The 16,650-nt window shown below is 45.5% G+C and overlaps 1 protein-coding gene across 2 annotated transcripts in view; it reads right to left on the reverse strand.

Annotated features, from left to right (window-relative positions):
- Positions 1 to 3,716: 3,716 nt before the first annotated feature.
- Positions 3,717 to 16,650, reverse strand: part of VEGFC (vascular endothelial growth factor C) — a 128,968-nt gene continuing 116,034 nt past the window's right edge. For both annotated transcript variants that reach the window (XM_050945373.1, XM_050945374.1), the window contains exon 7: positions 3,717 to 4,230. In XM_050945373.1, coding sequence (XP_050801330.1) covers positions 4,116 to 4,230 — 115 coding nt within the window. In that variant the 3' untranslated portion in view covers positions 3,717 to 4,115. The remainder of the gene's footprint in view (positions 4,231 to 16,650) is intronic.

Below are 16,650 nucleotides of genomic sequence, written 5' to 3' on the forward strand. Positions count from 1 at the left end.
CATTGTTTTATTATGTTACTTCATCTCCTTAGTATTTGTATGCTTGATTTCTATCCAATTTGGGTGATTACAGCTGGCCTCGTAGGAAGAACTTTGGGAACACTAGAACTCACAAATTCCACTGCTTATCATTTTTCCAAGAAACATCAACCTATCATCCCTCTTGCCTAAATATTACACTAGCTTCATATTGCCCCATGGATTGAATGAGTACAAGGTGCTTTCATTCCATTTTGTGAACTCTGATATCTGAGCATCCCATGGTCTAGGGAAAGTACAGTAACATTTTAAAAACATGCATTGACTTTCTAAGGAACATGGAGATCGTAATATTAAAATACACAAACAAAACAAAACAACAACAACAAAAGAAACAACCTGAAATGGAGCCATTTAAGTGTAAAATGTATGTATTGCTACATGATAGATTATCATTTCAAGGAGTGCTTGTTCCTATGTGTATTCCATATTTGGTAGCACATGTGGTCAACAAACCTGAGACTGAAAGGTTTTTGGTAGCCGTGTCTGTTGCTGGCCAATTGTCACTCTAGTTCCTTCTCACACCTTTGGCCGAAGACAGTGCGCTCATGTCCACACCTAGCTGTACTCTTGGATAGCTCCTTTTTTCTTGTACGTATTTATGTTATTGTAGTTTACTATAGTTTTAACCTTTTCATAGTTAATTAGAAATAGTTTAGTTTGGTAGAGGGGTCTCAGGTATGGCGGTTATATCCCGTCTCCCTCCTGCTTCCTGCCACCATGAGCCTGTGGATTACACCCAAGACCCCTGGTTTCAAAAACTGTGGGGTCTGTCTGAGGCCACTGCCTTTCAGTGACAACTATGATGCTTGTTTACACTACGTTGGAGAGACTCACATCACCTCCAAGTGCAGCATCTGCCATTCCTTTTAGTGATGGACCAGACAGGAGAGGGAGATCTGTCAGGAGAGGGAGGTCTGTCTGAAAATGTTCCCCGTGGACAGAACCATAAAAGTAAAGGCTGATCCAGACCCAGGGGATCCCCCGCTACATTGGCTTTAGGAGTCCAGGAGTGCCCTACTGAGGTCAGCTTCAGTTGGTTCCAGAGCCTTTAACATCAAGCACTTAGATTCCTGTAAGAAGCTGGGAAAGAGTGAGGAGATGGGATCTAGATATCCCCCCCTCCCAAATATTAAGGATAGATCTCCCACCAAGTCATTGTTGTCTTCAAAGAGAAGAGGACTATCTACATCCCACTCTAAAACTTTGGAGGCCTTGTGTCCCTGGCGATGAGAAGTACAGATGGTACCGCTAAGGGGCCAGCACTCTGTCCAAACTGAAGACACAGATGGTGTCAAATACTACGAGGAAAACCAGCATGCCATCAAGAGAAGGTTCTTATACAAAAGGTGGAATCACTTCCCGACCCAGGAACTACAGAACCAGGCCCCACTCAGCACATCTAGAGAGGCTTCTATTCAAGATAGTTCCTTATCCCAAAGACAAAAGGCTTATCCTGGACCTAAGGCTTCTAAACTCTTACATTCAAAATCTGACCTTCAGGATGGTCATCCACTCTTTAATAATTCCATCCTGGGATCAAGGCAACTGGTTTACAACTCTTGATCTAAAAAATGCTATTTTCATAAAGACATTCATTCAACATACAGGGGATTCTTGATGTTTGTCACAGGTATAAACCATCATCAACACAGAGTGTTTCCATTTGGACAGCACCGAGTGTATTCATAAGGTGTTAATGGTTGTGGTAGCCCATCTATGACCTCAGGGCATTGCAGTCTTGCTTACCTGGACAACTGGCTCATCAATGGTCAATAATACCAGAGTGTACAAGAGGCCACACACATGGTGAGGAGTCTTTCAACATCTCAGCCTCAGATTAACACAAGCAAAAGTCTGTTTTAGCCCTGACACAGAAGATTGAATCTGGTCTCGATTCAACGAATTCCATCACTGCAAGGGAATACTACTACTTCAAGTGATGTCACTGGGGGTGCTCCATTTCAGGTGTCGGTGCATCCCTGGGCTGTTGATCGGAGAGGTCTCATGGTGGATCCACCATATACTGTCTTTCATCATGATAAAGTGTCCTTGAGGCTCAACCCTAAGTTCATTCTGAAGGTTGTCTTTGGGTTCTATTTGAATCAGGTCATTCATCTTCCTGTGTTTTATCCAAAATCACATAAAAACAGACAAGAATTTAAGCTATACTTGTTAAATATATGAAGAGCATTGACTTTCTATCTAGACAAGGCTGAACTGTTCAGACGGTCTCCCAAACTGTTCATTTCTTTTAATGAAAGGTAATGCTGTTTCTACCCAAAGACTGTCCAAATGGATCTCAGGATGCATAACCAAATAAGGTTTCAGTTCTTGTGGAGGCATATTCAAAAAGACTCCAGACAGCATCTGTGGCTGTGCTCGATAATGTCTCCATCCTAGATATCTGCAAAGCTGCAACATAGGGTTCTATAAAATAACTTCTCTCAGCACTACACATTAGTACAAGCATGTGCTTCAAATGATGCTGTGGGTACTCCAAGCACCCATCTCCTGACTGAAATTATTGCTTAGAAGTCACCAGTAGTGGAATTCACATAGGGACAAACACCTGAAGAAAGAAGTTACTTACCTTGTACAGTAACTTGAGTTGTCCATATATTTTACTACCTGCCCTACTTCCCCTCTGCTCAGAGACCCTTTTTCAAGGTTAAGTGGTAGAGAAAGAACTGGAGTGGCAGTTGGCCAGCAGCACCCTTTATACCCTCAGCAGGGAGCATTAAGGTGGGGTAGGGCCTCATATGCAGGCCAGCAGATGCTACCAGTGAAAACTTCTCTATCTCAGACATATTGAGTGCATGCATAACCAGAAGTGGAAATGAAATGATTCCTTGATTACAATTAGACTATCTCATTCATATTATTATTTTATCCAAGTTAAAAGCTTACCTCTTTTTCTAGAGTTTGAAGATGTTAGATTGGAGACTTTCCATGTGAAAATGCTCTGTAACAATTGTTTGTACAGAGATTACCTTGTAAATCCAGACTGGCTTGTTGAAAGTCTTTTCTGGTGCCCAGTGGAAAGAAAAATACCTTATTTTCTCTTAAAAGCATCTGGCATACAAGAGACTTTAGATCACAATAATTTGGCTTACAATATGAAATAGTAAAACATCAAATAATTTTAAACTATTTTGTTTTGAATTTTAGGGCACAATCTTTAAAACTAAATAAAACAGCATAATTGATATTTCCATATGTAAATATTTTAATTTGATTTTAATTATTATACCTGCATAAACACTTACCATTTTAATATTTTGAATATATATTGGCATGCATGTATGTGACTACTAATAGCTGCTGCTCTCCTTTGAACAAGCTTTGTTCCTGTGCAATAGAGAGGACTCATAATAGTTTTTATGAAATATCACCCATGCTTAGCTAGTTGGTCTACATAGTAAAATATCACTGGACATAGATGTTGTAAATATAACTTTTTTTAATAGCTCAGCCTAGATATTTTAAGCAGATACAAAAAGTTCACTGCTGTCTCTCTTACACTTTCTTTCATAAAATCACTTATTTTTATTGGATAGGAATTCTAGCTCTGGATTTCAAGAAACTATTTTAAGAACCACCATTCACATTGTTGAGCTGTGGTTGGTTTGTACAGACTGGGTCATAAAATAATCAATTAAACATTCTCACCAGTATATAATACAATTTTCATTTTATTTAAACATATTTGGCATAATATAAAAATATTGATCACAGTGAGCTTTAACAATTGTTACTGCTATAAACAGGAATGCTGCACAATGTTTTTAGTGGAAATAAATTATATAGTCATTATCTCTTTTAAAAAAAAATCACAAAGAGGAAAACCAAGACTGTTTTGTCATTGGCAGAAAACAAGTCCTTAGTGAGTTCTTTACACAACATGAGCCCCATTATTGTCTACATGTGCTTTCCACATTTCTTGGGGAAAAAGCACAATGTGTTTGTCTCTGTGAATCCCACAGGGTCTCTGGTGCACAGTTAATTCCAATGTTAACGCAGTTGTTTTTTTAATGGAAAAATGTACACCAAAATGAAAAGTAGTGCTTTCTTCACTAATTAATAAGCGGTCTTTTCCAATATGTGGGTACGCAACGACACACTTCTTCACTATAATAAAATCCAGGCTCACAGCGTTTCGTTCTAACTGTACACGGTGGTCTGTAGCAGCTGGAGGAAGGAAACAAAAAAGCCATTGGTAAAATGGGGCAGGCACATGAATCAAAGAGAAATATACATCTGACTATGTACAATTATGCTGCACTTATACCAGTGAACACTTAAATCCTATAAAGATATATAACGTATTACATATGTGCATGAATATTTCTTATCTTCCATTTCTGTGAACTGTCTTGCAATGAAAAGCAAATAAATAGGGTTACAAATACTGCTGAGGTGACTCTGTGGTTTTATTCATATGAATATTCATTAATACTCTCTTGAAATACTTACTAGCTCTCATTACATTCTAAGCTAGAGTACACGTTGGTATATTATTCTGGCAAATACTTCTAACATTTTTTTCTAGTAGGCAACCCTGTTTAGAATGCCACTACTGAATGTCTCCTAGCTTGAGCCAGCATTCCCTAACGAGTTGATGTTACAGGCCAGAATGCTTAATTTTTTTCTGTATATTTATCAGCTATTTGCATAATAGAAAAGATAGATTTTCTATACTATGACCCTGATCCTGCACTGAGAACTGCACAGGGAAAACCCATATACTTCCACAGATCCCCAGTGAGTTCAGTGGGAGTCTGTTTGCCATATTGCACTGTGTGATTTTTATTGTAGGATCCAGGCCCATAAGTGTATGGTAAATTTTAAAGGAGAAGAAAGGGTAACAATAACAATAATATTAACTGAAATAACTTTAATGCAAATAGATCATTAAACTACAGATTACATTTATAAACAAGATGTTCCTCATTAGTGGATATTTGCTTGTACAAGGAGTTGTACAAAGCTAATTCCTTGGCTTCTCTCCCCCCACCTCATTTTTTTTTTAACGGCTTGACCTAAAATAACCTTACAATAACAATGCCAAATAACCTCTGGTGTGTAATGGAGACAAAGTACTAGTCTGTGGCTTTTTCAGACATTGGCAGCGACTCAAGAGGGAAAAGTATATGTTTCAAGTTTCAACAGTTATATTTTAAACTTGTCTTTAAATAATGTGTCTCTGTTTTATGAAACATACTGGTATAATGTTCTATTGTAATAATTCTTGCTATATATTTCTGTTTACAGATACTACACGATATACTATTGAGGTACTTTTAATATTCTCTTCCCCAGGCAATTTTTTTCTGTTTTTAAACTATGCGTACTCTAATTATCATTGCAGATGGTTTAGCACATCGCATGCTTATTTTGGACATTGACTTGCCACTTTACAGTAATGTGTTTATAAAATGAGATCTTGGATTACAGTTACATTATTGCAAGCCAATTAATTAAACCAATGAACATGAATATGAAGAAATCAGTAAAGAATGAGGAAGACCCTGCAGTAATGGTAGTTATTGACTAGCCATATCTTGTTCAGATATTTCAATGTAATTTGTCACAGTGGTCTGATTCATTAGCAGGTTTTATGTAATTCCAAGGTTCATGTTATATCATGTCACTTAGGACAAACTCTAGAGCTATCTTGGAAAAATGTAACAACCTTCATGGAATTTCTGTAAAAGATCACGTTGATCCTTTTGCCTAATGCTAAACATTTTATAAAATATACAACACCTGCAGTTTGGGGTAGGGGTGTTAGTGTTGGAAAGGTGTTGAGGATGCTGAAGCAAGAAAGAGGCAGAGCTGACCCCTAACAAAAATAATGTGGATCTTTGATAGAAATGCACCTATTCTCCTGCATACTATCCCTGATAGTGCCAGCAAAAGAAGAATCAGGAGTAAGTTTGGACTTGGAAAATTAATCTTCTGTGGATACAAAAATGGGGGTGGAGTGGATGTAGAATTTCCTTCGGAGCTGTATGTTACAATGATGTTTGTCCTTCTACAGTGCCTTTCATTTAAAGATTTCAAAGCTTTTGTCTGAATCCCACTAGAAGGTCATACCATTTGAGGCAATGATCTTTAAGGCAAAGCCAAAAAACTTACCTATTTGGATGTTGTATTTCCCAGGATGCCTAACCCTAGCAAAGCAATTAGGCAACATAAATTAAAAAAAGAAGTAGAAAAGGGTTGTCAAACAGACTGGATACTGCCATCTGGATGCTTTCATATGACCCACAGATCTCTCTGCTCTCATCAAAACAATCTGTCATTAGGCCTGGTCTACACTTAAAAGTTAGGCCAACATAGTCAGTCAAGGGTGCGAAAAATCCACAACCGTGACCAATATAGCTATAGTGACCTAACCTCCAATATGGATGGAAGAATTCTTCCATTGGTGTAGCTACTATTGGTTAGGGATGTAGTGTTCCTACCCCAATGGAAAAACCCCTTCCATCTGTCTGTTACAGCTATCCCCCTACTCCATTTTGTTTCTTACAGCTGTCCCCATACTCCATTTTGTTTTTGTTCTCCTCCTGTGGCCGCCCCTCCCTGGCTGTTAAGTTGTTTACCAGGGCCACTGCCTTTCTCAAAGGGAGGGCCCCTTAAGTTGTTTACCAAGAGCCATTGCCCTTCTCAAAGGGATGGCCACTTGTGCTGCGTGCTAAGTGGGACCACTGACCTGTTCAAAGGGTTGGTCCTGTTATCATCTTGTTAAACCTGGGCTTTGTGTAGGGTAGGCAATGTCCAGAGCTGCAAGACCTAATGTGTTTTTAAGATCCTGGGCATGAGTCATAGGCCTCATGTGCTTTTGACACCTATTGTTCAGGACTCTGCCCAGGCACGTCTCTGTGCTCACCTGCAGTTTTTCCCTGTGTCTCCTCCCCTGTGACAGAGGGAGCCTATCAGGATTACTGGCGGGAAACTGCCTGAGTCTGCCTTTAAAAACAGGCATTTTTAAAACAAACATCGGAAAGGTTCCTGCATTGCTGCCTGGTCTGATCAGCCAGGGGCTCTGGGGGGTCCTTTCTCTGCTCTCGTTTTATTTTTAAGCGTACCCTCGTTTTTAAAAAAAAACACTCCCCTCCCACAAAGAACGAATTGCTGCCTGAGAGATCTCCTGATTATCGAGACCGTACCGAGCCCTCCTTGCTTCTTCTGATGTTGCTGCTGCTTCTGCCTTTGCTGCTACCTTGGGGACTGATAAGAAACCCTCTGTGAAACTTTCTATACTTTTATTTTATTATTTTAGCTGCTGGCTCTGTTTCCCCAGCACACAGACTCAAGCTAAACCTTGGTCTGTGTCTTAAAACCTCTCTTAAACTCCATGGCACTTTGCCGCTAAAAATAAGTTTGTGCCGCCGCTAAGCTCTGCTCCTGTGGGCTTTGCTTCGGGGCTCACTGCTTTCAGCCATATCCACTGCTGCAGCCACCATCCCTTGGCTTCCTTGGGAGCTGTATCCTGGGCACATACTACTCTGCCCTCTATGACCTCCCCATAGCATAAGGTGCACCATAGGTTTTGCTTTTTAGTTTAATAAGGCATAGTTTGCTAAGATTGTAGCGCCTGTAAGTTTCACCTGCCTTGCTATAGTTGCTGTTTTGTTGCTCCGTATAGTTGCTTGTTATAGTTTGCTTAGAATTGTGATATTTGTTGTTTTGCCTAGTCGTTGGTTAAGATAGATTTAAAAAAGCCATTGCCTGGTCGTATTCTGTACCTGTTTTGTTACTTTGTATAAGCTGCTTGTCATTTTATATAAATTTGATTAAGTTAGACGATAGATAAGGTTTTTGCTGTTTGAATTCGTCTTCCCACTGTCCCAATCTCTCCCTGAACTTTCCCGTGTCTGTTTTTCCCCTGCTCCAATCTCCCCCTCTGTGTACTTCCCCGTGTCTCCCTGTTGTAACCCCTTGCTGCTTCTCCCCCTGTGTAACCTCCCAAACCCTTTGCCGCTTCTCTCCCTTTTTTTTTTGGGTGTCCCTCCAGCCCTTCCTTACACCTCTCTGCTGCCTCTCCCTGAATCCCCTGTGTTCGTGCTCCCACTTCTCCGCTCCCCTCCCCTACCGAAGATCGCCATCACACTGCTCCGTTTGTCTTCACCCCACTGCTCCGCAACTTCCCTGAAGTGCTCTCCGCTGCTGCAACCTGTTTCTTCCCTCAGCTGTCTCCCCCATTCTCCACGTGCCTTCCCATCGCTTGCACGTTCAACGTCCTCCCCTCTTGCTGCTCCCAGACTCCCCTTAAGTGCGCTCCAGCTGCTCTTGTCTCCCGTACGTCCAGCCTGCAGGCTCCTGAAAACTGCTCTGGGCTTCACTCCGCAGGGCTTCAGAGTCTCTCACTGCTTGCAGCTGCACTCTCCTCTCATCAGTTGCCACTGATCATTCACTCCCCTCCCCACTCCTGTTTCTTGACTCAGCCTTTAGGTACACTCTTGCAGATTATCTGCTATTACAACCTCACAAATTAAGTCATTAATTTTCTTCTATGCTGTTACATTGCATAATTTCACTTATCACCCATATTGTATCATTGCACTGTGATTCACATCTTACTTGTGGTTATAACACCCCATTGGTCGCCTCCACTTTTCTAATATACTTTGTATTTGCATTGATGCCACTGTGTTACCTTATATATATAGCTATTAACCACTTAATACATTCTATCTGAGATTGTTGACCATTTCATATAGAAGCTACCATTTTACTTTGCATTTCTTTTTGGTACATTTTGCATTCCACACTGTATCTAGAGTTGTTCCTATATAAAGTTGAGTTGCTTATTGACTGTACTGTATCCCATTGTGCTGAACCTGACTTACTGCACGAACCCCCTCCATCATTGTCTATTGTAAACACCCTATACATCCCATCCCATCGTATTTCATTGTTAAATTCCCACCACTTCCATTTTCCTTTAATAAAGAAATTAATTGGCACCCCACCTGTGTGGTAATTGCTCCCCAAGATCCCATATACCTGCGGGCAGGGACACCATCATTGTTGGCAGTGTCTAAACTATGTGGTTTCTGGCATAACTACGGGAACCTCGCTATGCTGATACTCTGTATAGGTAAGAGTGTGAGGGAAGAACAGTTAATTATAGATGGGGTTGATACTGTTACCTGTTGTTAAGGTTGAGCAATACTTCTCATTCTAAGATGGTGCTTTCAGTTCCTTATAACTCTGTCAAACTTTAACCATCTGGACTGATTTTATGTGTCAAGTGTCTGCCTCAGCCTGACTCTTTCAGAAAATTTCAGCCAAAATGCTTCAGCCATTTCTGAGAATGAGACTAGAGGCAAAAAACTTTTCCCCATTTAAAAAAAAAAAATTCTGGGGCCTTCTCTTTCAAGCAGCTCTACATATCTCCATGCTTTGGAGCAGGTCCTAGCACATGGGTCGGCAACCTTTCAGAAGTGGTGCGCCGAGTCTTCATTTATTCACTCTAATTTAAGGTTTCACGTGACTGTAATACATTTTAACGTTTTTAGAAGGTCTCTTTCTATAAGTCTATAAACTATTGTTGTATGTAAAGTAAACAAGTTTTTTTAAATGTTTAAGATCTGCATTTTAATTAAATTTTAAATGAAGTTTCTTAATCAGTTTAGTGCAGTGGTTCTTAACCTGGGGTGTACACATCCCCTGGGGCAGGGCTGGTGCAAGGATATTTTGCACCCTAGGCAAAACTTCCACCTTGTGCTCCCTCCCCCCACCTTTGCACCTCGGTTCATTGAGGGGCAAATCCCAGCGAGCCTTTATAGACCTGGGGGCCAGCCATGCCCAGGGCCTGCTTCTCAGACCAGGTTCCCCCTGAACTCCCCTGGAGGGTGCACAGCCCCCCCGTGAGCCCTCCCCACCCCATTCCGGTGGCCCCAAAGGTGGCACGTGTGTCGTAGGTTGCCGACCCGTCCTAGCAATTTGCCGAGGGAATCACCTTGTGTCAAGGATGTGCCTTTTGCCAACCCCATTATATTCTGCCTATATCATTCCAAGTTACAAGCCTTAGAAAAATCATAGCAGACGCATGCCCAGTAGAGTCTTGCCAGAAGAGCACAACTAAAATCTCAGAAGATTCTGTCCTCGTGGAGCATGTTTGGTCCTTTCACAACTTCCAGTGCTGACCAGACTGCTCATGTGCCACCATCCCCACAGAGTGACCAGGCCTGCTCCAGTCTACATTTTTACAAGGGCAAAGCCAGATTTTCCCTGTAAATGCTGCTTCCAGCTTCTCTAAGCCGGGAGATTGGGCCTAAGCTGTGGAATTAAGAGAAGGAAGCCCAAATTTCCTGTACCAGGCAGCATAGAGGAGGGGTCTGGTTAAAGTGCAGAGGGGCCCAAAGCTGAAGCAAGGGGAAGGGAAAGGAGTAAATTGGGACAAGGAATCTCGTGAGACTGGGACTGGAGAGGGGAGGCAAGGTGGGACTGAGTGGGCAAGGAGACTGGAGCTGGGAGGAAGAGGCTGCAAATAGGACTTGGGCAAAGAGGCAGATTAGGAACTGGTGGGGACACAGAGCTGGGAAGGGAAACAGAGTGATACTGGGAGCCAGTTGGCTGGGGGAATACTGAGATTGGGTGAGGGGTAGGAAGACAGATGTGACAAGGAGGTGTAGGGGGGAGAACTGGGACTGATTGGACAAAGAGACTGGGCCAGGGAGTGGAGGTGAGAAAAGAAGTATCAGGTGAGAAGCCAGGAGTGGGGAACTGGGACTAGCTGGGCAAGGTGACTAGGACTGCAGATGTGGAGGAGAGAGACTGGTAATTGGGACTCTGATAGTGCAGGGATACCACCTCCCGCTCCTCTCCTTACAGAAATGTTCAGAAGCACTAGAATACTATAGTGAAGAACACCATAGAAAAGTACATGAGGAAGTGAATAACTGTTTTCAGAGCAGAGTTTGAATGGTATGCAGTAAATAAGGCACTAGACAATGGGAAGAAAACAAAATATTAAATCGCTGCTCATTAACTGAGAACTGTCCAGCTTGTGCACTGAACAAGGCAGGAGTCCTCTGGAAAATACAGTATGTGACTCTACAGTTAAAGACTGTATCATATCATATCACTGTATCATAATGCACATGCACAAAGGGGTTGCACAGGCAAACTTAATTCTGGCATTTTCTAACTTTTGAGTACTTGACTTTGCAACCTTAATCCTTTAATGTTGTTTTCTGGTGCATAACACTACTAAAGAGGCACATTCTGTGGCTGGAGAAGATCACTAAATGTATCTCTTACCAGTGAACATTATTCCTGTGGTGCATGGACCACAACTCAAAAGTGTAATTTGCACTGTACCTCAGAAGGAATTTATACTAGACACTGATGACCTCTAGTCCCCATCCTACAGGGTGCCAAATGCCTGGTGGTAATTGCCCTTATTTCCTATTAAGTCAGGGACGAGAGGTGGCCAGGAGCTGTTGCTGAACATAAAATGGAGGGAGTAGAGATGTACCATGTGAACTGTATTTTAATATGTTTGTCTATATTTGATTGTGTGTCTTGTCATTTTAGATATTAAAATTTTCAGGGCAGGATCCATATTCTGTTCTATGTCCACCAGTGCTGTTTGGGGCCTTTTAGGTGCTGCCAGAATATTTATAAATAAATTACAATGTTAATTTTGTAACCATTTCAATGGTTTTAGGTAGCTGAACAAATATGTATCTCATACTATGAATATTTACTATTATTACTACTATTAATGAACTTTGTGATCTTGTTTCCCCAAGCAGTGTTATCTGAGTTATATCTGCTTAGCTTTACTTAAAAACAAAGACAGTTACCTGTTCCATAACGGGCGTTCTTCGAGATGTGTTGCTTATGTCTATTCCACAGTAGGTGTGCAGGCTCGCCACGTGCACCGCTGCCCAAAGTTTTTCCCTTAGCAGTACCTGTACGGGGGGAGCACCGCTGTGACCCCTGGACTGGTGCCTCTATATCGCACTGTAAGGGGAGCTGTGCGCTCCCCCCAACCCTCGGTTCCTTCTTGCCAGACAACTCCGACAGAGGGGAAGGAGGGCGGAACGTGGAACAGATATGAGCAACACATTTTGAAGAACACCTGTTACAGAACAGGTAACTGTCTTTTCTTCTTCGAGTGATTGCTCATGTGTATTCCACAGTAGGTGATTCCAAGCTATATGTATTGGAGGTGGGCAGGAGTTACGAGTTCCCAGGATGCAGAACCGCCCTGCCGAACCTGGCGTTATTCCTAGTTTGGGAGACCATCGCATAATGCGAAGTAAACGTGTGAACTGAGGCCCAAGTAGCTGCCCTACAGATGTCCTGGATAGGGACATGGGCTACGTAGGCAACCAATGAGGTCTGAGCCCTCATAGAGTGCGCCCTGATGGTCAGTGGTGGGGGGAACCCCTGCCAGATCATAGCACGTGCGAATGCACAAGGTGATCTAGCGGGAAAGACGCTGGATGGAGACTGATTGCACCTTCACACGCTCGGCTGAGGGAACAAAAAGTTGCGAGGATTTCCTGAACGGCTTCGTCCGATTCAGATAAAAGGCCAGAGCCCTATGCACACTGAGCGTGTGAAGGCAATGTTCCTCATTGGAGGAATCAGGCTTAGGACAGAGCGTGGGAAGAAAGATGTTCTGTTCCATATGGAAGGTGGAGACCATCTTCAGGAGAAATGCCGGATGACAGCAAAGCTGGACTTTATCCCCATGGAAGACCGTATATGGGGGTTCCGAGGTCAGGGCCCTGAGTTCCGAGACACGATGGGCCGAAGTGATTGCTACAAGGAAGGCTACCTTCCGTGAGAGATGAGACCAGGAACATGTAGCCCAGGACTCAAAGGGAGGCCCCGTGAGGTGAGACTTCACCAGGTTTAGGTCCCATTGCGGCACAGGGGGTCTAGCATACGGGAATGAATGGCTAAGGCCCCTCAGGAAGCGGGAGGTCATAGAATGAGAGAAAACAGAGTGCCCTTGCACTGGCGGGTGGAAGGCCGATACAGCCACCAGGTGTACCCTGACAGAGGCAGGTGCTAAGCCTTGGGTCCCCAGGGACAGAAGATACTCAAGGTTGAGCTGGAGTGGTGTGGACAATGGGGAATCACCTCAATCCCCCACCCACCTGGAGAATCTGGACCACTTTGCCAGGTATGTCCGGCATGTGGACAGCTTCCTACTTTCCAGGAGGACCCGCCTGACCTCCTCTGAACACCTCACCTCCTCGTCTAGCCACTGAGCAGCCATGCTGTCAGGTGGAGCGTGGCCAGATTGGGATGGAGGAGGTCCGAGTGAAGTGGCAGCCTCCTCAGAGGGGCTGCCAAGAGGTGCAGGAGGGTCCCGTACCAGTGTTGGCGGGACCATGCTGGGGCATAAGGATGACATGCGCTTTGTCTGTCTTTACTTTTTGCAGGACTTTCCTGATGAGGGGAAATGGTGGGAAAACATAAAAAAGCTGTCCCGACCACTGCAGGAGGAAGGCGACTGAGATCACGCCCCTCCCTACTCCTCCCCGGAGAAGAACCGGGGGCAACGCCAGTTCTGGCGGGTTGTGAAGAGGTCAACCTGGGGAGCTCCTCACTCTTGGAAGAGATGGTGAGTGACCTCCGAATGGAGCGACCACTCGTACTGGGGGGAGAAAACCCTGCTGAGGTGATCGGCTGGCGTATTGCGGATGCCTGATAAGTGGAATGCTCTCAGGGAGATATCGTGGGCTATACAAAACTCCCATAGGCTCAGGGCTTCCTGGCAGAGTGCCGAGGAACGAGTCCCACCTCACCTGTTGATGTAGTACATCGCGGCGGTGTTGTCAGTCAGGACTCTGACCACTTTGCTGTGAAGGTGCATGTTGAAGGCAACACATGCCAACCATATCGCCCTGAGCGCCTTGACATTTATGTGGAGGGACAAGTCCGAGGTCGACCACGTCCCCTGGGTTTGCATGTTCCCTGTGTGAGCTCCCCAGCCCAAGGCTGATGCATTGGACACCAGGTCTAAAGATAGGGTCACCTCCCGAAAGGGAATCCCTTGCATCATATTGCGCAGGTAAGACCACTATTGTAGATAGGTAAGTATCGGGGACGGCACTGTGAGAACCTTGTCTAGCCCATCCCGGGCCTGGGAGAACTGGGAGGCTAGACAGAGCCTGGCGGGGCCTCATCCAGAGCCTAGTGTGGCAGACCACATACGTGCATGCCGCCATGTGCCCTAGGATCCAAAGGCACGCTCTTGCCGTTGTCACCGGGAAAGCTGTGACTGAGGTGATGAGATCTTTTAGGGCCTTGAACCTGCTCAGCAGGAGAGAGGCTGTAGCCCTTGAGGAGTTCAGAAACACCCCAGTGAACTCTATGCACTGCACTGGAACTAACCTTGACTTGGTCTCGTTCACCACTAGGCCAAGATCGACACGTGGACAGGAGCAGTTCCACCTGGGACCGAGAGTTGTCATTGAGAGCCAATCATCCAGGTATGGAAAGATCTGTACCCCCTCCCGTCTGAGGTAGGCCGCCACCACAGCCATGAAATTTGTGAAAACCCTGGGCGCTGTGGATAGGCCAAATGGGAGGCCCGTGAACTGGTAGTGTTCTAACTCCACTAGGAAGCAGAGGAAGTGCCTGTGCCCCTCAAAAATATGAATGTGAGAATACACGTCTTGAAAGTCCAGGGCCGAGTACCAATCCCCTGGGTCCAGGGAGAAGATAACAGAGGCCAGGGACACCATGCAAACCTTGGATCGGACCAGAAACTGGTTGAGATCCCGCAGGTCCAGGATGGGCCTGAGGCCCCCTTTTGCCTTTGGGATCAGGAAATATTGGGAGTAAAAACCCTTGCCCTGGAATTCTACTGGTACTCACTCCACCTCCTGCCCTAGGAGGTGGGCATGCTCCGGGTCCCCTGGGCCCATCAGGGAGGGGGGTGGTTGGGTGGGCATGAGCTGAACTGCAGCATGTAGCCCCTGGAAATGGTGTGGAGGACCCATTAGTCCGAAGTTATACAGGACCATGCCATGTGGAAGGCAGACAATTGGTTGCAGAATGCAAATTTTATTAATGGGGAGGGGTCCTCCCCTCTGGTGCCCCCCTGCAAATAGTCAAAACTGCCTCTTTCCCTGCCTCTTGCCCTTTGAGGGTGCTGGCTGCGGGGCAGAATGGGACTGTAACTTCTGGTCTCTTGGCCTCTTGTACCGGGGGTTCATATCTGCTCCTTGCTGGTTGAGCCAACGGTTGTGGTTTTGCCTTGTCCTTAGCTGGAGGGATGTAAAGTGGCACGGGAATCTTTCATCCTGTGCAGCCTGATGTCTATCTGATCTGCGAACAGAGCTTTTCCATCAAATGGCATGTCCTGCATGAGGGACTGGGCCACCGCCGATAGCCCGGACAGGAGGAGCCATGACACCTTGCGCATAGATATTGCGGACGCCACCGAATGGGCGGCCACGTCCGATGCTGCCTGAAGGGCCGCTTTGGCTGCCGTCGCCCCCTCATCCACCAGAGCCTTAAAGTCCTTTCTCTCCCGCTCTGGGAGAAGTGGTTGGGACTTTGGCAGGGAAGCCCATAGGTTAAAGTCATACTAGCTCAGCAAGGCCTGATGATTGGCAACCCTGAGCTGGAAACTTTCAGAGGAATAAAATTTCTTACCAAAGGAGTCCAGTCTTCAGGCGTCTTTGTTCTTGGGAGTGGGTGTGGGCTGACCACGTCACTCTTGGTGGTTCACAGATTCCACCACTAGCGAGTTAGGTGCTGGGTGAGAATAGGCCTTGGTTGGCACGAGGTACTTCCTCTCAGCCTTCTTGGAAATCCGCACCAAGGAGGCGGGAGTTTGCCACAAAGTGTTGGAGATGTTGGCTATCCCCTGGTAGAGGGATAGTGCCATGCGGCCCGGGGCCGAGGAAGACAGTACATTTAAGAAGGAGTTGGATGGGCTCTCCGTCATTTCGGTCTGCAGTTGGAGGCTGGATGCCACCCGCTTTAGCAGGTCTTGATGCGCCTTAAAATCCTCTTGCGAGAGAGAGGGCGGGAGTGCCGTTATGGTGTCAACCGGCACCGGAGAGAGAGCTGACACAGAGCCATGGGCCTCCTTTTGCCCAGGGGATTGACCTCCAGGTCGGAGTCCGGGCACAGAGCTGTCAACTCGTGACCTGCCAATTTGTCCCTAGGCCGAGGTGGGTTCCTGTCTGGGTGGGCATTGGTGGCCACGATGACCTGCCACGGGGCCCCTTGCCACTGTCCAAGTTGAGGGCCCGGTGGCGCTGGCTGGTTTGGCTCAGCCCGGAGATGGGGGGCTGGGTGCCGAGGCTGAGGTCACCATCGAGCCCACGGTCCCATAGGAGCGGTAGGAAAGATGGTGCTTGCGACGCCGTCTTCCACGGGACTGGGACCTCGGCGTCAAGGACCAGTACCCATCAGAAGTGCTGCTTCGGTACTTGCCTCGGCACCGGGAGCTCTGATGCTCCGATGCCGGAGAATCGCAAGGAGACTCCCATGTGCAACGTCTGGCAGAGTGGGAACTTGAGCGGAAGCATCGACGTTGGTCGCGCTGAGATCGGGTATGGTAACTGCGCCGCGAGGAGGAGGAGAAGCAGCGTCACCAGCGCCTGTCTCAGT

This window comes from Gopherus flavomarginatus, chromosome 3, assembly GCF_025201925.1.
Source record: "Gopherus flavomarginatus isolate rGopFla2 chromosome 3, rGopFla2.mat.asm, whole genome shotgun sequence".
Lineage (NCBI taxonomy): Eukaryota > Metazoa > Chordata > Testudines > Testudinidae > Gopherus > Gopherus flavomarginatus.